A 21,850-nucleotide genomic window follows, 5' to 3' on the forward strand; every position below is an offset into this window, starting at 1 on the left:
TTGAACGTTTACTTGCACAGAGGAAGGACAGAGCAGTTGGCCTGTTTCAAACCATTTCCCTCCACTTTTACATGGATTGTTATAGAATTTCTTGACTATTACTGCCTTTAAATTTAACTAATAACCTTTTCTGCAGGGGAAAATTATTTGGCTAAAACTTTCTGTAGGCAAAAATATGCAATGGAGAACTAGGAAGAAATAATAAGTTTTGTTTAACATGATTATTTCCTTTATTTTTCTAGCAGACCACAATGAGTATTAAGCAAGTTATATGAGCATACTACTTACCTAACATCTCTTTCTTTAATTTTTCATTCCGCTCTTCGATTTGTCTAGGTAATCGCTGCAGAAAGGAAGACAGAAATGGAATCAGATCCACGCTTTCAGTAATACTGCAGGTTAAGCATAGGAAACGTTCATACACACACCCGGGATACATTGTTTATACCCTTAAAAAAAATCCTAGTGTCAAACCAACACTTTTATCCTACTATGGAAACTTGTAATTCATCCTCTGACATCAATTCATAGACACACAGCAAGCTGCAACTTGTAAGCGCAGGTTTCATACAGGCACACATTTTTACAGCTGAATAAGGAATCTGATCTGCTTGCCTAGTATTTTAACTGAAGAGTGCAGGGAATTTAAGAGACCTAGAATTAAAAGTACATTTTAGCCCTATCTCCTCTACCACATACATTAAATATCGCTAAGAGACACTAGAGAAATTAAGCAAGTGCTGAATTTGACTTCCGAGCACTAGAACAGGTCTATTGGGGAAAAACATCTGTAAAGTCAGTTTGAATTGGCAGACAGCTTCAGGGAAATGAAAACAGAAAATCTGAAGATCTTCTAGATAAAAGTATCTTATCAGAAAGTGACTGAAGTAGCTGTCTATGAACTTCAGGATATAGATTAATGAGCAACACCTCATTATGCAATGTTGTCATATTTCTATTGAGGACTCCAATTTGATGATTCATCATGGAGAGAGAACTTCCAACCAAGAAGTTCATCCTGAGCAAGTTGTTAGTACAAGGCATTTTGTTCATGCTTTTTCCCTCCTCAGAAATGGCACAAGTGCTAAATCTGTGCACTGCCACAGGTAAAAACTTGATTACATTTCTAATAAGCATTAAATAACAGCATGGTCGATGTATTCCTAGTGTAGAGATTCCCATTTACACTTAAAACAGCTGTGGCTCATCTTCCATCTCAAACAGCAGCACTGTTTTGCAAATTGACTGTAATGACCATTTTAAACTATAGTTTCATATTCACTTCATTTACTATTGCATCAGTTAAATACAGCTTAGATCACTCCAAAAGTAATGCCTCCTATTTATTTCCATGGAAACTACAACAGATCCTAAGAGCACAATAACGTTACTTGATAGAGCAAATTCTCAGCTACAAAACATTGTTTTTCATCACAGTAACCACCATTACCTATGCATTTTCACAGGCAATAAACAAGAACCTGTACACTGTGCTTGTAAAAAGTCTGTGCCAGCAGAGGTGACCCACTGTTGAAATGCACCACCCATCACCTCAGTGTGCTCACACTCACTGTTTGGTCTCTGTCAATATTTACCAAGAGTCAACGAATGTCACCCAATGTACTATTCTCTCCACGTGGAGGAATTCATTTCTGCTCCTGTGCTTCATACACACTTCCATGTCAGATGCTGTTGTATCAGAGTGCCTCTCTGCTGCCATCTATCACACAGCAACAGCATGCAATGGAATATGGGTGGGAAGGTTCAACCTTTGCTTCCATACCACCAATATCTACCACTGACATCAAGAGCCAACATAATAAAATAGGAGATGACACTTTTGAGCAGCCTTTGTATATGAAAAATATATATAAAAAACAACTGTCATTCACACTGCATCTTTTTTCATATTTTCAGAAGGTACTATTTAAAACTTACATACTACACATTACTACACAACCCTGGCAGCTCAGGATCCAATTATATGGCCATGGCAAATAAGACAGATCTGCTGAAATGGCGCTATCAGTAAGTTAATTACAGTTGTAAACTACGGTAACAGGTGTGGAATTCAGTCCTTATGTACTTCCCTTGTGATAATTGGCTTCTGAACACATTTAAAGAATTCAATTTTCTAATTTAGTTCCTTCCTGTATTTTATAGCTCCAGTCATCACGGATGGGTTTGTCATTCTGATAACATTGCTACAGTGAAATAAGATGTTCATGTCAAGTTAAAAAAAAATCTGCCTGACTATTCCTCCTGTTCAAAACAGTATTGACTGGTGAACACTGGCACTTTCAACACTGATGGGGAAGAGAGGGTTATACCCCATAAAAACTGAAAAATCAATATGAAAGTACAATGCATGTACACAGAGGTGGATAAGCCTGAAACAAGCTTAGGCCCAATACCACCACCAGTGAATCAGATCTAATTAGCACAGTCAGACGCCATCCAACTCCTGCTGACCCAGAGGGGCTTATTAACTTGGGTGCAGATCTGGACCCAAGCTGTCCACACGGAAATGTGTGGATATCCCCAGGCTGTAAATTCAGTTTGCATCATGGCTGTGAATTCGCTCTTCCTTTCTTCTATCCTAGCAGTTTTATCACAACCCACGAGTTCTACTTTGTTGTGCTCTTTTTTTCTATTCTCTTCCCTTTCCTACTGGGAACTGGAGGAGCAGACAAATGATTCTGTGGTACTCAGCTACCTGCCAGGCTAAACTACAACACATTTGCTGTATCTTGGATGACTTTGCTTACACAGAATCTCTCTCATATGGACATTAGCCTTTAGCATGAAATGAAGACCTGAATACTTGATCAGAAATACACGTTCTGTGTTTTGTACGTCTGAATAGTTCTATTCCAAACACTCAGCATTTCTCACTCCAGAAAAGTACATCTAAGGTGACTTATCTATAGAACGGTATCCATGAACATGGCTATTCATCTTGTTCTGTGACACTTATCTCAAAGTACAGCTTCTTTTGGTAAATAAGTTTATCTGGTCTGCCACTCCCTCACAAACTGTGCTGAAGCTAAAATTCACACAACACCATTATATATCTTCTAAAAACAAAACCTAAGGATTGATACCATATAATTTAATGACCTCTGGGAAAGCATCAGTAGGGATGAATTGACCACAAGACAGAATTTCAAACTGTTTTATCTGGCATGAATGACGTCACAGGTAACCAAAGTGTGCAACAGCGGGCTTTAAAGAGTGCTATACTTCCGACATATAAGCTGTACTGAAATTTTAAAGCAGCTAACAAATCAGGAACCTAAGAAAAGAATTACTGCTCATTTAACTTCTTTTAAACCACCATTTAACAAGATTATTATATTTCCTAAAGCAGTATGTGAAATATTTCTTATATGGAGGAAGGAGAAAGATTGGCTCTCACAGTGAACAAAGCTAATTTGCAGATTCTCTTGATGCATCATTTTCATTACCAGCAGAGGCACAGAATTGCTGAACTAGCTCTGCAAAGAGCTGGGCACTTTACATCACAATAAAGCAGAACCTCTTAGTCCCGACATATTACAGATCTGCTGATTACATACATGGAGACAACATTATATCTAGAACTACGTCTTTTATTATAAAATTTAGAGATCTATTATGATTATTTTAAAAAGCATGAAATTAGCGGAGTGAGTATTTCATTAACAAATTTTCAAGGGGGGAACGGAGGCTTTAAAGCCTCAATCTCAAAATACTGCATTTACCCTGAAGCTTGACCAAGATCAGGACCAACTCAAGGCAGAATGCCATAAATCCCTCTGTAATGCAAACCGAGGGCATTTTGTACAACGTACCCTACACCACATGTGACCTGAAATCTGCCTACTAACATGAGGTCAAGGAGCACAACGTGCACGTAACAGTCAAACTGTGCTTTCCAGCTACAAAAGTTGTGAGTAAATAACTGATCATTCTGAAACACTCCTGAAAGATGACCAGGAAGAACAGCAGCACTGTTTCTGATTCTCTACTGGAACAAATCTTCAGCAGGTAGGGAAAGAAAATTGTGGTTTTGAAAGAGACAGAAAGGAGAGCATCTGAACATTTAGGGGGCTCAGGTCAGCTAAAATGCACATTTCAAACTCTTTATGACAGTGTTCTCACATCTTAATCTATGGAGTCCTAGCTGGTCCTTCATAACAGTGTCAGATCTGCACAGTTGTTGTTTGTATGAAGAGCTGCTAAAACACGCTAACACTGTTTTACTGAGTAACTGACTAGATTACATTAGGCCTCTTTCTTGGATCAAGGCTAATGCTAAAAGACTACACGCTACAGAAACTAAATCCCATCGTTTCCTTTAGAAACGTCAGCAGATTCCTTGGCTGAATTCCTGGATCAAATAAGCCATAGTCTAGGAGACTATAAACATGGCCAACACAAATATTCTTTTCTCAACCATGATGGATACATCACGTTCACTGCCCCTGCAGTAACGATGTTTGACAAGCCGGTCATTTATTAAGCCATTGCCAAGAGCTAGGTGATAAAACGCACTCCTGCTCTCAGATGCACGCAACAAGCATCAGGGGGTTGTTTCACAGCACAGTAAACTGACCTTATCATTGGGTGCTGCCAGAAGTGACCAGCCCAGTTCCTGCACTGCCTTGACCACATCTTTCCTCCTCACCAGTAACTATAGTAGGACTCGTCTGAATGCAGAAAGCCAAGGCAGAGTAAAGCTACTCTTTGAGGCTTTTTGGTTGCTGTTTTTTTTTTCTTTTGCTTGCTTATAGATGTTTTTCCATCTAGTCAGGTTAGTTGTCTGCCAGAGTCACATATATATATGTCTATATCTCCATATATATATCTCCAGCCATCTCTGTAAGGCCAGTCATGGATTCATACCAGCATAAGCACGAGAAAAGCAACCGGACAGCTCTGTAAGCAGCAGGCAGTTCAACACTTCAGCTGCTGTGTGAAATCTTACCCTTACCACTAACAGGAGTTACACAGTTAAGCAGAGTACTTTTATGCCATCAGTGCAATTGATCTAGTCCCAAAGGAAGTAATTTCAGGCAAGGCTTCTTGTCTAATACGCTATTAAAGCACTTCCTAATGTGTCATTACAACACCATGGTATGGGGGAGGGGAATTTAAAAAATCACTACTAATACTTTATTTTCACAAATAGAGAATTAAAATAATTAAACCCAAACCCTGAAATCATTTTTTTGCAGCAACATACAGAAAGTGGCTTTTACTGAAAATTTCTGGGAGTAAACTTTTTTCCTTTATAGGGCAGTTTCACTGACGAGAAGCTGAACATAGAACACTGATGCCCTTTGAAAATTTAACAAGCTATTAAAGTCAAGTATGTCATATGGATTTGAGTGCCCAACTAAGCATTATATTTAAAAACTGCATCCACTTATCCTAAAATGGAATTGAAAAGCTAGCTTGAAAACGTTGTTGCTTTCCCTGTGGAAGGCAGTCAGCTCCTTCCAGGCACTCTGATGCTCACAAGCCATTCACACTCCATGACATGAAGCTCCTGCTCTGACAGAAAGTGACCACTGGTTATATTTGATAACAGCTACCCTTCATTTGCACACATTCTTTCAAAACCACAGTTATTTAAAACCTTAAATAAACTGGCTGACTTTAAATTCTTATTGAGTAGACATTATTTACTTGATAGATGGGGGTTCGTGAAGTATTAGCAAGTTTACCTTCATTCAATAAAGCTGCCACTTCCTGAAGTCCAAGCAAACTTTAAAGAACTTTTATTACATTTTTTTTTTAATTCTTCTAGTAATACAACAAAATTTCCCCAAGAAACCTTTAATCCTTAAGTATTTACAGTGTTCAGTGAAAGTGGACACAAGAATTGAAAGTTTGGTATAAGTGTATTGTAAGGTTACTTAGAAGGGTATTTTAAAAATGTTACTGCATTCAGTTACAAGATATCCCTCAGGTAGAATCAAACTAGAACAGAAGTGAGAACTGTAATATATTCAGTGACAAGATGCACAAGGAAGAACTTCTCCAAAGTCAGAGTGATGGAGCACTGGAACACGCTGTCCAGAGAGGTTGTAAAGACTCCTTCTCTGGAAATATTCAAAACCCACCTGGATGCATGCCTGCACGACCTGCTGTAGGGAACCTGCTTTAGCAGGCTTGTGTTAAGAGTACTGAATATTTAGACTAGGAAAGGAAAGACTTGATTTTGAAGTTGAGCCAAAGTATACTAAAAAGGCTTACCATACAAGCTTCTCTGGCTTGATGAATTGATGGATCTTTTTCTAGGATTGCTTTATAATCTTCCAGAGCTTCATCTAGTTTTTCTGTTTTTTCATGTAGTTCTGCTCTTCTCAGCAAAGCTCTAATATAGTTAGGATCTAATTCCACTGCTAGAAAACAAAAATAAAGCACAGCATTTTACTTGCAACATTTCTACAGCTGTTACAATGAATTCTTAAGTGTGTATAAATTTTTTAATATTAACAGTTATTTTTATAATGTAGCTTAGAATGAAGCAGTCCCAGTTTAAGTGCTAAATCATAATTTAGAAAAGCACTCTTCATCCTTGGCTGTGAAAGTCTAATGGAAATGACCATCTTTCATTTAATGTCTACAATCATCACTACACAGAAATGACTTCTAATGCACAGAGATGATGTGATGAATCAAAAACTTGAGGATTCCCTAAGATATCTTTCAGCTTTTGAATACATAATAAATAAATATTATTGGACTGTATTTAAGGTTAAATACACCGTAAGATGCATATAGCTGGGAAATCAAGCATTCCCTTGTTTGTCTCAGTATAAGTTGAGACAAACTCCAGAACAACTAACTAGTATTTTTCTGAACATCTCCAATATCAAACAATCAAAATTGGGTTGTGAATCCATAAAAGGTTATACAGGATCTACACGTTTGCACAAAGGCCCATGGATGGAATTTAAGCTTTTCTTTGTCTTGTTCTCTTGGCACACATTAACAGGTCGGCTGGTACAGTTACAACTAAATGCTAAATTTACAATTCACAACCTGCTGCTAATTTCTCAAGAATTTATTCACCTATTTTTCATCATAGGAAAAGGAAGTACAAAATCCTGCCTTATTTTTTGTTATCCCATTAAAATTGTTCTCAGGACAACAATAACTCGGATTATGCAAGTATCCCATTGCTTATTTCTTCTGGAAGGACAAAGACAATACTACAGTCAGCAAGTTGCAGGCAAATGTGAATTGCTCTGCTATGTTGTAGGTGTTGCATTGCAGCTTGTAAGCCAGGTCCCTGGGGAGCAACAAGCAATGGTCAGTTTAAGCCTCACTGCAGCAAAACATACCAGTTCTCTATAAGCCACCAGAAAATTATCAGAAATGATTTTGAAAATGCACCACCACCAAAACAACGCAAAACCTGGGAATGAGAGAGGTCAGCTAGAATTTGTTACCTTCAAGGTTACTTTTAAAACATACAAATGCCTATTTACTGTACAAGCAGTACTGGCTCTCAGCCATTGGATTAGTTTTCTGATTGGTAATTCGGACATTTTTCCCCAGCTATCATGGGGAGTTTAACAAATATTCGAGCATGGGTGAGTGGGTGGAAGCAATAAAGCAATACACAGCTGAAACGATTTCACTAGAAGTTGCAGAGATAAAACTATGCAGGACAAAAACAGGAAAGCAAAAGCCCTTGTGACAAAGCAAAAGCCCTGCATAAAAGGGAACTGATAATGCTTTTAATTCTATGAGGCCCCGCAGTTCTTTGGACTTTGGGATTAAACCAAGGTTTGAGGGGAAATGCAGGTGGAAGTGGGTTTATAAAAGTAAGTCTAACAGCTTCCACAATAGAAATGTTCTGATATTTATATATAAAAAAAGCAGCAACAGCAGTCCTGCTGGCACAAGAGAACAGAAAGTAAATTATTACAGATAATAAGTTTCATTCATATGTCACAAAATAAATAATTCTAGATTGAGATGTTTTCCATTACAATTTTTCTATCAGTTATTTAAAGACTGTTATGCCCAAAGTCATAATTCTGTTGTAAAACACTAATTGGTGTCATTTACTCATCAAACATCTAGCACAAGAGCAAAACACTGGAAAGACAAAGTCATACCTTTGCTGCAGTCGTTTAAGGCAGCTTCTGTCTTGTCCTAGAACACAGAACAGTTTTGTTATACTTAAACCGTGTTTCTTGAAAACAGATTACTTTCAAATGCAAGCAAAAAGGTTTATCTGGCATTCCAAGGAACAGGGATGGTCATGTAATCAAGGCTTTTCATACCATTGCTTCTGATTTTAAGCTCTTTACCAGTGATTAGCTTCCTCTCTGCAAAGGCTGCCTGCCTTCAAAATTGCACGGCTGCCCCACTAATCGGTCTGCACTGAGCAGCCCACAGCAAGCTGCAGTCAAAAGGCTGAGTCACATCTGCAGGCCTTAGCTTAACTGAGCTATGGCTCTTCGACGTATGTCAATTAATTAAGTGGTTGGAACAGACTGTTCCCAGGACTGCCAGATAAATTCTTGTCTGTACGAGCTAAGACATTTAGAAAAAAGATATTCCTTTAGTGCTAATATAACTTCCTCCATCAGGGAAAATGCCCAAGACTGCCAGAAGCTGTAGGGACAAGATTTTGGTGTGCCCAGACAACCATAGTTAGAGAAAGAGAGCCAAGCAATCTGCTTATAACGGAGAAAAAGAAAACAAGGAGGAAGAAGACTCAGATAAAGAACCTATTTTCATCTAAACTAAAGGGGCTTCAAGAAATAAACAAAACAAAAAGGCTACTCTGTGTTACTTTCAGAGTAAGGTTTTGGTCTGGGAGGTTCCACTAATCTGTAGGTGAGGTTTTCAGTCTGTGAATAGTTCTTTTATCATCTTGTCATCATTTGGAAATTACTGGATTTGTTTTCTAGTTAACAACTGGGTTCTGAGGATGTTTTTCAGTTTAGAGCATTCAAAAGGTAGCATCTGCTACTACTGTATTCCATTTGTCTGGTCAAACAATTTAGTATCCCAAAAGCAAGTTAGATAATTCTGTCTGAACAATTATTTATTTATACCTAAATATGGCTGCAAGGTACATTCCCAAACAGAGCTCCGTCTGTCTCAACATTAGAAAAGAGCTGCAAGGAAGTTAACTTTGCACGGGGACAAAAAGATTATAGGAGTTACTGTTCTACTCTTCCAGAACAATTTAATCTTAAAACAAAAGTAGGGAGTAATTTCTCTTGAATTCTTACTTTCACTTATTCAGAAAGAAGAGGTAACTTAGCACCATGTTGATAGCCTGAAGAGACATACTTCTTTAATAATGATAAAAAGCCATACAGATACCTCAGACAACTAAATTTAGGCTCTGAACATCCCTGTGAACCAGAAAAGTGTTACCAAATACTTGCTGATATGTCCTTCTAGCTCCCATTGTAGTCAAATAGTAGCATGACCACATACTGTATTAACTCAAACAGGCATAATGGTTCTCCTCCCATTCTTCCAGTATTATGGCAGTCCAACAGCTTGTTTATAAAGATGAAATCTTCACTTACACAAAGAACTTTTAACTGTTATTCCTTAAAATCAATTATCAGCTTACAAAGTAAACTGTTTAGTTTCTGTTCAGACAGAGTTGATCCTAGGGCTTCCATTCTGCCTACAGTGAATGCAGATTCTGGGAACAACTGGGCACCTGTCTCTGGGTAAGGAATAGAAAAGATATGAAGAAAGCTGCAGCCATTCTCTTCAGACACTGCCCTGCTATGTAGATCTACATTACAATACAGCTACTATGAAGGAAGACACAAACTGAATTAGCAGTTAGAAGTCCTGCTTATGCTTTAAAGCATCTGGACAAATTATTTTGCAAGTACACAACTACCCATGTTTATAGAAAAAACACTAGCCACACTTCTGAGCAATCTGGTCTGTACACTCTAAACATGCTTAAAGACATCTGTTGCACACGAACTTCAAATTTGTTTAAAGGAGAATATATTTCAAACACTGATTGTTTTTTAATGTCAAGAGGAACTCTGAACAGTTCCAACTGCAACTTTCAGTTCTGAATTAACCCTCAGTAGAACCAAGCATACTGTCATTCCTGCTAGGGGCTTGAGAGAATAAACAAGCAACAAAGACTGCAAATGAAGCAATTCCTTTCCCTTGTTACAGATCCCAAATGACTTCATAATTTCATACAATCAATACTAGTCATTTCATAAAATAGAAAGAATATTCACCTGTTTCATTTTTGCAGCAGCTCTGTTTGAAAACAAAACAGCCCTATCCTTTTGGAAGCAGGCTGGACAGATTTGCAGAGCCTTTGTGTAAGAGTCTTCCGCCTCTCCATAGTCTGTAGATGCAATAAGGGAAAAAAAAAATATCAAGGAGAAAGCAACAAATCATTTTATTTCAAATACCAGTATGGTTAGTGAATCACTTGACTAGGATTTCTTTGGAAATGTTTCTCAATATGTGATGCAATATTAAACCAGTGGTCAGAAGCAGTAGTTGCTCTTTGACAAAGTACATGACTGACTACCATCCATATAAATGACAATCAATTAAATCAGCAGCCTTACAGGAGCAGAACAGTAGACTTGTGCTTAGTGTACTGAGTACAGCATGCTGTGCATGCAGGTCTCACTCCTGAAGCTGTTTTGTCCTATTTGTTGAGAAAGTACCATCAGCCTCAGAGGTTGAATCCTTCCTTGCCCTGAAAGGAACACATACTGGACATGGTATTCTACCAGTATTCTGCTCTCAGCTGCTTGGGAGATAACTGCCCCAACCTCCTCAATGACTGACATAAACCCATTGACACCCAATGGTCAAATGGTCATCCATCATCAAATCCGGTCTAAAGCAAGGACCAGTGATTAAGTACATTATTTCTTTCCAATAATGGTAGAAAGAAATAATGGAAAGGTATATATACTGCCTGCGCGCAATGGCCTGCTCGCTGACAAATGCATTCTCCTAAAAGCAGAGCAATTATTTCTGTCCGTATTAGCCAGTGATCATCCAGGTGCTTAAAAGTTTATTTCTGATCAGTAAGCAATTTGACAGGCATTAGCAGCACAGGCACACTGAACAGATCCAACAAAAGATTTGTCAAGAGACAGTTATGGATAAGATCTCAAAAGACGGCCCATATTACAGGCTTGCTACGTTCATGGTTCCATCAGTCCCCTTCTGCCTGCTCTGGCACTTGCCTGAATTGGTAAACCATTACCCAGCAATCTTGCTCTTTTTCAGCACACAGTAGGAGACCTCCAACAGGAAAAACACTATCTGATTATTGGAGTATACCCCTGGGAAATTGAGTTACCTGTTCATGTCCCTGCTGACTGAGAGAACCATTAATCTCCATTTTCTAGTTTCTTTGTGAAACCTCTAACCTTCAGAATCAAAGGTGGATGTCAAAGATCATTTTCCCCCTCATACATTTTACCTAATATCACTGGTGGTATTATTTACTGCTCACCTCAACCCTGCTGCTACAGATTAACCATGTTCACAACACATCCAGTTCCAGTGTAAGTCAGTAACTCACACATATTTAGATCTTTTTTAATGTAGAGGTCTCCATGGTGCATGGTTGTGTACATCTATATAAAAGTGCATATCTCTGTACATACTCATACAAAACCATGTGTGTAGATGCACATATAGAGAGATACACATTGGTATACGTGATGTATATGTAAATATGCATATAAATGTCTATGCAGCTACAGTGTATACATAAAAAACTGAACCAGTGGATAAAAAGACACATGCAAATGTACACAGTTACAAGAGAATTACTGAGCCACTGAGCCTTCATCAGTTCTAAGCAATCACATTAGCAAAACTCAAGACTGGTGGAAGCCTTTTTTGATTGTCAGAAAAGCCCTGGCACTTGGAAGGCAGTCAGTTTTGTATCATGTTCTTGGATTTAAGCACAACTTTCATGAGAATCCTGCTTTAGCAATCCAAGTCTTTGTGATTCAAACTTAATTCTTAAGGAAGTCTGCTATCTCCTTCTGTTCTCTAGAGCTGGGTGATAAATGATAAAGATGATAAAGCTGAAAAATGATAAATGCAAGATTTTCCTACGAATTTTCTGCAATATCACTATGATGGCTAAGTATTAAATTAAGACTCCCCAGTTTCCATACAATATTCAAAGATTACCAACACACCTCCTTTCTTGAACTGTTCATTTCCTTTCTCCTTCAGCGTTGTGCTTTCCTTTCTTCTTTTCTACAAAAGAAGAGATGTCTCAAATTATTTAACTGAAACGAACAAGTAGGTCAGCTGTACTTCCAAATAAACTATGAATGAAAATAACAATAAAATACAACCTGAAGAATTTTAGCTAGTGCCAAGATCCCTTGCCTGTATTCACTGTGAGGTGATAGACTTCATAATCCATAAAACACCAGAGTACACCAACAAGGCAGTTAGAAAGCCCCAGTTCATGAACATTATGCACCAAGACCATTCGTAATTCAGCAAGCCAGTTGCTCACTTCTTAATTCCTTACCAATTCAACTGGTGCATCTCAACTATATAGAAAGCATTTTAGATGTTAAGTCTCAAAAGTTTTGTTTGAAATAATTCCACCCCAGAAATCCAGTTACTTTCAGAAACGTGCAAAGCATTTTCAGCTTCCTGAATTAGAAACAGGTCTGCTCATAATACCTCTCTGAAAGATTTCTTATGCAGAGTGAATAAACCATCAGACCCTGAGACAGGAAGATTGTTCTGTTATACAGTGAAAATTGCACACGCTGAGCAGAGTTGTGTTCTCATCCATGAATATCTTAACAGTACGCTTGGCACAAGCAGAGTTGACATGAATGCTCTTAGCCTCTGACACTGAAAACACAGGATGTCATCAAGCCATCTCTGAAATGTATTTACAAAGGCAGGCTTGCACACGCAGGCATACCTCACAGAAGTAAAGACAAAACACTTGTAAGGAAGACAATACTAACAAGCAGCAATGCTCACATTCGTGAATCATTTCTACAGTAAAAAAAAAGAACAAAGACAATTTGACCCCTGATTTGCCCCTAACGTGCAGGCACAAGGGACTCAAATCAAGGCGTTCAGAAGTTACAGATCATTGAGCAATTAAAAAGCCAACACTAGAAAAGGAATCGTTTCCCACAGATTGTGTAAATCAAGGATTAATGCAATTATCAATATCGCACAGAACATCTCCTTGGAAACAGCTAAATATAGTACTCTATGGAGCACTGCACCACCTCACAGCTATGCCAAGTAACTGACAAACAATACAAAATCAGAGGTTCTCTCCTCTCACCCTTATTGCTTTTGGATGATAATTCACCTGACCACTGTTACATGTCAGTAATAACAGATCACTGCACCCTGGGGGAATTGCCACTCAGTGGTCACACACACAACTACCCAGCACAGTCTCACCTGACCCTAAGGATACACAATTACATCAGTAACATTTTCCCTACTGCCTATTAAAAACAATGTCTAATACTGATTGATCTTCATATTGGAAAAATAAATAAATAAATAAAATAAATAAATAATTTAAAAATTAAAAAACAAACAGATGAAATTTATATCACTATTTAGAAATCAGCTTTCCTTCAGGGTTCTCTGTCAAACCTATGCAAGTCCTTCTACAGTGTCATTAGCACCAAGGCAGACGAGCCAGTGAGTGCCTTTTAAATATGAGTGTAGGAATAAATCTGAGAGATTACAGCACAGACTGCATTAAATTTGTGCATTCTTTGTGTATATGTGGGATTCTACAATTCAGCACAGGGAACACACAGCTACAATCGAAAGCTGCACCCTGACTTTGGAAGCACTCATCGCTGCTATACACACATTTGTAGCTCCACAATAATACATTTTAAAAACAATGTATAGACGTCATTTTCACAGTAATGAACCAAGAAGTGCCATCAAATCATCAAGGTTGGAAGAGACCTCTAAGGCCAAGTAGCCATATTTCAGCATAGAACTGGTTTAGAAAAGATGATCTTACTGGAAAAGATGAAAGATCTACATGAATAAACCTTATCCAAGATAAGAAATGCTTGAAACACAAGCCCTGTTGACTTCATTGCTCATGACCTATTTAGAACTGGCCTTTAAGTGCTATTAACTGATTCACTGTTGCATAAGATAGAGTTGTGTGCAATGTAACAAAAGATTTCCCCCCATAAAATGGTTGTGGTGCTCATGATGCAGAAACCCTAGAAAAGAAAGAATATCAGATGAAAATGTTTACCTGCGTTATCATTTTATTAAAAGTATTATGAAAGAGAAGACGCTTATCCCAGTCAAGTATTAAAAACTACTATAACTATTTATTTGAGGAGAGAAAACTTCAAGAGAATAAGCTTTATAACCTTAAGGAATAAAGAAAATATTTGTATCACTAAATTTTTGAATGATAGGCTTCCTTCTTACTTAGCAAAGAGGACTGCGAGCTGGTTTCAACAGCAAAGAGGACTAAGGTGTCCATACAACCCAAGTTTGCTCAGGAAACGTGGTCAGACAAAAGTTCTGAGCGATTGGGGAGCATAAGGCCTGTCACACTGGGTCATTCATACATTTCTCCTCCTCTGAAAGCCTGTTGTTTGATACACCCTCTTGGTCACTTCCAAATCTTGAAGGAAGGAGGAAGACTATTATTCGCGCAGCTGTTCCAGTGTGTCAGTGAGAGACTTGCAGTGACTTCAGACTATTTGACCTGAAACATGTTTGCAGAACACGTTTCAGAAGCATCGGTAAGAACACCTTATATGGCTCTGCAACTTGCTCAGCTCCCTGGAAAGCAGCTATACAAGTAATGCAATCCTGGTTCAAAAACAGGATTTATATTACAGCTTCACCAATATTTTCATATCCCTATATTAACAGGTTTCAGGCTGTCACTTAACTGCACTTTTCAGAAAGGTGAGACTCTCAGGGGTACCTCATGCATCGTTTTGTATTTGCATTTAAAGTGTGACCCGTTGGTGATGAATGGTAGCAGATTATTGTCCCCTAAAAGGAAATTCCCCTGGCTTCTGTACAGAATGCTCATGTATACATGCTAGTTCATCCCATCCTAAATGTGTTAACTTCTGAGGGGCAATCTCTATTTGTGAAATAAACACTATTTGTTCCTGCACATACATGCATTTCTGCAACAGAAAGTCCTAATACCAAAGCAGCAGAAAGACGACTCTTCTGGATTAACATGGACTTAGTCTGAAAGGCCTGCTGCAGCACGCACTGCTCCAACTAATGCTATTACAATCTTCCATACAAACTTAAACAAACAAAAAAAATCATTATTAGAAGACAAAACCTTTTCACTCAGCAAGCTGCATTTCCAGCTTCAATGGACTGGTCATCAGTTTATGGCGATCACATCAGACCAGAGATCAAAAATTGCAAGTGATTTGTCCTTGGGACAAATTTTGCACTATGTCATTTCAGTGTCCCCACCCACTCAGTTTTCAGAACAAGACTGAGGTAGCTACAGGGCAAGCTACCCCTCCTCAGCAAAGGAAGTAGGTCAGGCTTGGAATGCTTTGCCTAGGGAAGAAATATCCTGACCCACCATGCACATAGGACAATGGGGTAAAGGCACAACTTCCCAACTTCATTCTGTTATGATCTCCTAGTCAAAATAGATGAATTCTTGTCATTTGTTTTCTTTCAAGATTTCTTAATGAGATGGTCGCAAATTCCAAGCAGCAAGAATCAGTTCTTTATACATATAGGAAAAATAAATAAATAAATAAATAAAAGCACAAAAATAACCAACTGGGGGATGTAACTACATTTAACTAGAAATAGTATTCTTAAAGAATCTGATTAGAAAAGTTTACAGATATGGATACTGAATATTGTCCACATTGTGAAGAAATTAAGATCTCAGCACCAACCTGCCTGGCAAGTAAGAGGTGCTGAGAATGAAGGACTGATGTGAAGTAACGAGACAAGACAGGTTGGCCTTCTGACAACTAAGTACAACAATTCAAAAGAAAAACCATCAGATACAGCCCTTGGACCTCAGCTACTCTGCCAAGAAGCCTGCAGTTAAAAATAAAATCATTAAAGTTTTATTCCAGTACTAGAGAAGGCAGCAACCTACACATTTTTATTTTTATTTTATTTTTTGCTGTTTATTTTGGAAGGAAACCAATATAATAAAAGTGTTGGAATCCTTAAATATAGCTGGTGAGAACTGGAGGCTGAATACCTTCCTTTTGTAACGCTTCCAACCACATTTCCTTTGGCTGTTCCTATGCATTTTATTTGATCAATTGATTTAACTTTGCAAGGGAACTGTTCTGGGCTCCAGTTTTGTGAAGAGCAGCAAATATACTTCCTTCGCTGCAAGGTTATTTATTCAGTGTGACAGTGCACATCTGCATCTCACATACCCTTCTGTAAGGTCACCCAGTAGCAGTCATTTAAAAGGGGGCACAAAAGCAAGCAATTTGAACAGGTAAGGAATACATTTCTGAGCTTGAAATATCAATTCTGGTTGTAAGCCACCTATGATTAGTCATCTGCTTCCCCCTGCAGTTTTGTGGAGCTGTTGCTGTATCACACATTCAAGGACCTGAACTTTGCTGTATGGTGTTCACTGTAACTTCATGCTAAAGATGGATTTAGTCTTTCTGCTGCCAGTCACTACCTTTTCCTTAAATGGTAAGCAGCACTTCCAGAAACAATAGGTCACATCCATCCCAGGCAGTCAGTTTAAGTTAGCATGCCAGAATGAAAGCAGCGACTACCCCTGAGTGACAATACATGCCACCCAGCCACTTCTGCTCCGGAGGCAACAGCCTCAGGCAGAGAAGTGGAGCTGACCACTTAATCCATCACCACAGGAGTCAAAACCTTTAGTCACATACAGGCCTCTCAGTTCTGTAAACCAAAGGACCCAATCCGACAGTATCTGCATCTTCCAGAGAAATGCAAAACTAACATAAGCAGAAAAACAGCAACACTGCAAGAAAAATGAAGGTATAATTTTTCACTCTATGAAATTGCCATCCAGCAATTTCTCTGGAGATTCCTCTTTGGTGAAGCTTTTCCCTACAAACCTGGAGTATTCTGATGAGAGTGAGCAATCTTCTTCCTCTCCTTTATTGCACCTCTTTATCATGCTGGTCCTTCTGTTATCACACCTCTGTTGTAAAACCTTTCCCATCATTTTGACCTGTCCATTTGTTATACAGAGTCAAAGTTAATATCCATTGTTGGACAAATATCAGCAACAGGGAAATATACCAGTTACTGAAATGAATGGTTATACTTGAGAAGCCATCTCAGAAGAAATTCCAGATCCATTCTCAAACCTCTAGAAAAGTAATAATTTATAAAGCTATAACGTATAGAAAAGCAGTGAGAGCTGCTAGAGCTATGTTTTTATCCTGCTGACATTTCTTAGTGTTAACACAGCAGATGAGCGTGATTACAGCCAGCTGAAGCTCCAGCACACACATGACAGCTCAAAGACAAGAACAGGCTTTGTCTATGTTTTTGAAAAATACTGTCTATTTATTCCAGGGTCTCAGAGCAGGTAGAAGGGAGTGTTCTACATCCATAGTAAGAGCTCACGAGGGCAGGTGTTTAAGTCTTTCCCAGACAAGGCCCAAAAAACAAGCAACATCTGTCATGAGGGATTCAGAATCTTGCTGCTGGATAAACTCATAATTAATGGGTGTCCCTCCAGAAGAGGACCAGGTCAGAGCGAAACAATTACCATGCAGCAGCTGTTGGGTGTCTTCTGATTAATTCTGTCGACTGGACCAATGTCAAAGCCATCACTGTCAATGGCAGCTAACCAGAAAATCTGTTTGTAATGCATCAAAAGCAATTTACTGCTCAGTGCCTCTGCTGAGACAGCAATCAGCACACTTAAAAAATACATATATATCTTATAAACGGATTTTTGTTTCAAGCTGCTTAATTTTCAAAAAGCTGAATTGCAAGTCTGAGCACATAAACCAGCTCCGTCCTAAGCTACATTTCTACATTTCTTTTGTAAGAATATTTCTTGCAAGTTTGTGTCTTAAAACTCTCCTCCCTTCCTCTTCTTATTCTAGTTCATTGTGCAAAGAAGGCCTCTTGTGGTATTCATAGTGCTGCCGTTGAAGTAATTCCTATTGTTTAAGATTAGAAACCTCACTACAAACGGCTCTCAAAGTTTTACCCCAAACTGCTATTGCAAAAGCTTACACATAGGGCGTGCATAAATACAGAGCAAGGACTAAAATCTGTCCCTGCATCTCTAGAATAAATTAGAGATTTCCCATGACATAGTTACATGAGAACATTGCTCAAGGTCTCTGATTTATTAAAGCTGCTAAATGACGAGTCTGTTTAGTTAAAAATAAATAAATAAATGCTATGAAGGGATAGTTCCATAATTTGATTTGAGCAGGGCTAACACTCAGCTCTCCTTATTACAAACATTATGAGTATGTACTTAATGTTTGGTGTTGCAACCATAAGTAACACATAGGTTTTCTTACAAGGGCAGGTAGTCTAATTGAAGAAAATATATCTCCCCTGTAAGTAAATGCCATCAGGAGGCATTTGATGTCTGCTTGCAGCAGCACTGCCTGTAATCTAAAAATACAGTTAGTTTTTTTAATCTGAATCAGACCCCGTAACTGGTTCACTGCACATTCACACAGAGATGAGCACCAGCTCAATGAAGGAGGCAGCAGGGGCTTGAGAAGAACTAATCAAGGACTGCCAAAGAAGCAAACAGCACCACTGCTGAGTGCACCGGCACAACCTAATGATATTGTCAAATAAAGAACTTCTGAATATTTCTGCCTCGTTGTCTCCTGCTTTAAATAAGGAAATGCTCTTCTCAAAAATATCCCTTGGAGTAACTTGAGGTTAAAAATTGAAAAAAACAACACCTGGATAAATGGATGCAAACTGTAACTGCAGCATATTTTCTTAGCACCTGCATCATAACCAAAATATGGGAAGATTCAGTTTCAAAAATACAAATAATATAAAAAAAAAAATCAAGAACAGTTCCAAGTACCAGAAGGAAATAAGCTGAGACCAAAGGCTTTCCTATACAGAGAATATACAGTCATGCAAAGTAAGTGCGCTAATGGATTGTTTTGGTAGTTGTAACATCTGCTATAAGCTTCTAACTCATCTCGTTTCAGCATTTCTCAAGCTGCGCTTGTAACAGATAGCAATAATATTTTGTTACAGGAAAAAGTTGTATTTTAAAGACTGCTTACATACTCCACTCAAAAAGTCCAACGAAAATGAGAACTGCAACTGGCCATTCTTTCTGTAAGGAAAGATTTCCAGTTTTAAACAGTTATTTTATACCTCTGCATCACCTTCCAGTGAAGAATGTAACAAAGCAGAATGGAAGTATTCAACCTTCACAATTCTCTTCCTTATTTTACAATGGACCAAAGTTATTGTGGAAAATAAAATGATTACCTAACAATTCAATAAAAACAAAAGAAGCATAAAAGCTAAGACACTCCATTTTCACGTCTGTTCCTGTTTCTAGTGCTTTAATCTTTTCCTATGAATCTCTTAAGATGTCTTTGCCCTACAGGCTGCTGCAGAAGCCTCATCATGACTCACAATCACACTGTTCCTTACTGTACAAGCAATAAATGCTCATCTAATTTAGAAAAGGCAACGTGCTCGTACTTTTTCTTTGCGGCAAACAGATGAAGGCACTGTTGCCTTCTGTCCAGCATTTGAGAGACTGTGTATCAAAGGTGTCAAGTTTTGGTGTTCATCCTCCTAGTTCTGCATTAAAGGAAACACTGACTTTCCGAATGGTGCATACAATCCAGGAGAGGGCCCCACAGCTGGATGCTGGAACCATGACCTAAGCAGACAGCCTACAAGTGAGCACGTTGGAGAAAGACCAGAATGCTAAAGGAAATGGCGACAGACTCCATTCATGGAGAGAAACAAAATTCCAGTGGTCACAAGTTGCAACAAAGGAAATTCTAAATAGGCACAAGAAGAAAAAATTTCCAACCTGAATGTTGTTTAACACTTGAACCTACAGGCCCACAGAGCCTGTGTAATCTCCAGTCTGGGAAATGTCCAGCACAGCTCTGGGCAGCCCGGTCTAGTTAAACCAACTTTGAGCAGGAAGTTCAATGAAATGGCCTCCAGCAGTCATTCCAAGGCAAATGAGATATTAGACAACTTTCTGAGACTTTTTACAACATTTATCATTATTAGATCTCAAAGTCTTAGGCCTGACAAGCAGTATTGTGCCCATTTACGGATGTCAAAACTGAGACAGACAAAGAGAAAGATGAATTAATTTTTACTTTTTACAACCAGGAGACATTATTTTTTGTTGAAACAGGAATGAATTGAAGGGGATTATGTTCTATGATCCCCTCCTCCACTAGCCCCGTTGTTTTTCCACTTCAAGGAACTTCTACGTTGACGTTACCAACTGCATTACTGATGAAAAACTCCTTTTCTCTTCAATGATGTATTTGGGTCATAAATCCCACCCTATCAGCAAGGGAACAATCTAAACGACAACTTGATTAAACTTCTCCATACTGGTTTGTAACAAAGAATTTAGTTGTTCAGCTGCCTGTGGCATCCCAGCTCTGCATATTTCTGCTCGCCAGTCTCTGTTTCCCCTAGATGACAATAAGACCATGACACAGTCAGGTTACTGTCAAGTCCTTCCTTTTTTCCAACTTTTTGGGAGCAACATATATTATTTATAAATAACATATTTATTTATAAATAACATATTATTTACTTACACAACATAGACAGGTCTACCCAACAGTTAAGAAAGAGTGGTACAGTCAGGTGAACAAGAAAGGATCAGACTTCCCCTATAGGTAGTTAAGTCCCTACAAATCCACAGAAATGTTCATCATATTTTATGCACTTAAATATATTAATGTGATTCTTTCTAATTTTCCTCATTTTCCTCATAGTTTATATCTACAGTTGGTAGATACCTTCTACAGCTTAAGATCATTTAGGAATTTCTGAAATAGAAACTATAAGACAATACAGTCTACGAAGTACTGTTTCCGTAAGACAATTCCTACCTTCTCTTGTCACCTGCCATTCCTTGTTCAACTTTCTCTTTACCTCAATTATTCGGTGATATTTATGATCTGATTTGTGCAGCTAGCCTTCCAGTACTCTTATGCTTCACATACGATCTAAAGAATGACTTGAATAGGAAGGGACCTTAAAACCTGTCCAGTCCCAAATCCCTGCCGTGGGCTGCTTACCCCCCACCAGACCAGGCTGCCCAGAGCCCCCTTCCCACTTGGACTTGAACACCTCCAGGGATGGGACATCCACACCTTCTCTGGGCAGCCTGTGCCGCACCACTCTCCCAGAATTTCTTCCTAACACAAAATGACATTGCTCAAGTCTCAGTCAAACCCCAAAAGTAACTTAAGTTCTCAATAAAGTAAAGAAAATACGACGACCACAATGTCTTAGAACCTCGAAAATAAACAGCTGTTAAGTAACACCACTGACTGAGGGTGAAAACAACTGGTTCACACACTTACATGAGAGTAAATACAATCTCTAAAGCTCCTGAACTCTCAGGCTTATTTCATTATTCCCCATAATTATATCCAGTTTGTCACTGTGATGGTCACCCAAACACTTTGTTCAACATCACAGCATTGAAGGTAAACAAAACCCAATTACTTAGTGCATTTTGTTTCAGAAGCTTCAATAATCTATAGGAGTAAACTTCAATTTTAATCCACAAACACTGCAATAAATGAACTAATTTGCCAGTCAACAAAACAACCTTGAAACCTCCCCTGAGTTTTTTGAAAGG

At 38.5% G+C, this 21,850-nt stretch overlaps 1 protein-coding gene across 2 annotated transcripts in view; it reads right to left on the minus strand.

Annotated features, from left to right (window-relative positions):
• The window catches only part of TTC1 (tetratricopeptide repeat domain 1), a 31,413-nt gene that overhangs the window by 8,405 nt on the left and 1,158 nt on the right, over positions 1-21,850 (minus strand). For both annotated transcript variants that reach the window (XM_015876073.2, XM_015876072.2), the window contains exons 3-7: positions 12,192-12,252; positions 10,245-10,357; positions 8,121-8,157; positions 6,244-6,392; positions 289-343 (exon numbers count right to left, since the gene is read on the minus strand). In XM_015876073.2, the coding sequence (XP_015731559.1) occupies positions 289-343; positions 6,244-6,392; positions 8,121-8,157; positions 10,245-10,357; positions 12,192-12,252 (415 nt within the window). The remainder of the gene's footprint in view (positions 1-288; positions 344-6,243; positions 6,393-8,120; positions 8,158-10,244; positions 10,358-12,191; positions 12,253-21,850) is intronic.

Source organism: Coturnix japonica, chromosome 13, assembly GCF_001577835.2.
Source record: "Coturnix japonica isolate 7356 chromosome 13, Coturnix japonica 2.1, whole genome shotgun sequence".
In the NCBI taxonomy this organism is placed as follows: Eukaryota; Metazoa; Chordata; class Aves; order Galliformes; family Phasianidae; genus Coturnix; species Coturnix japonica.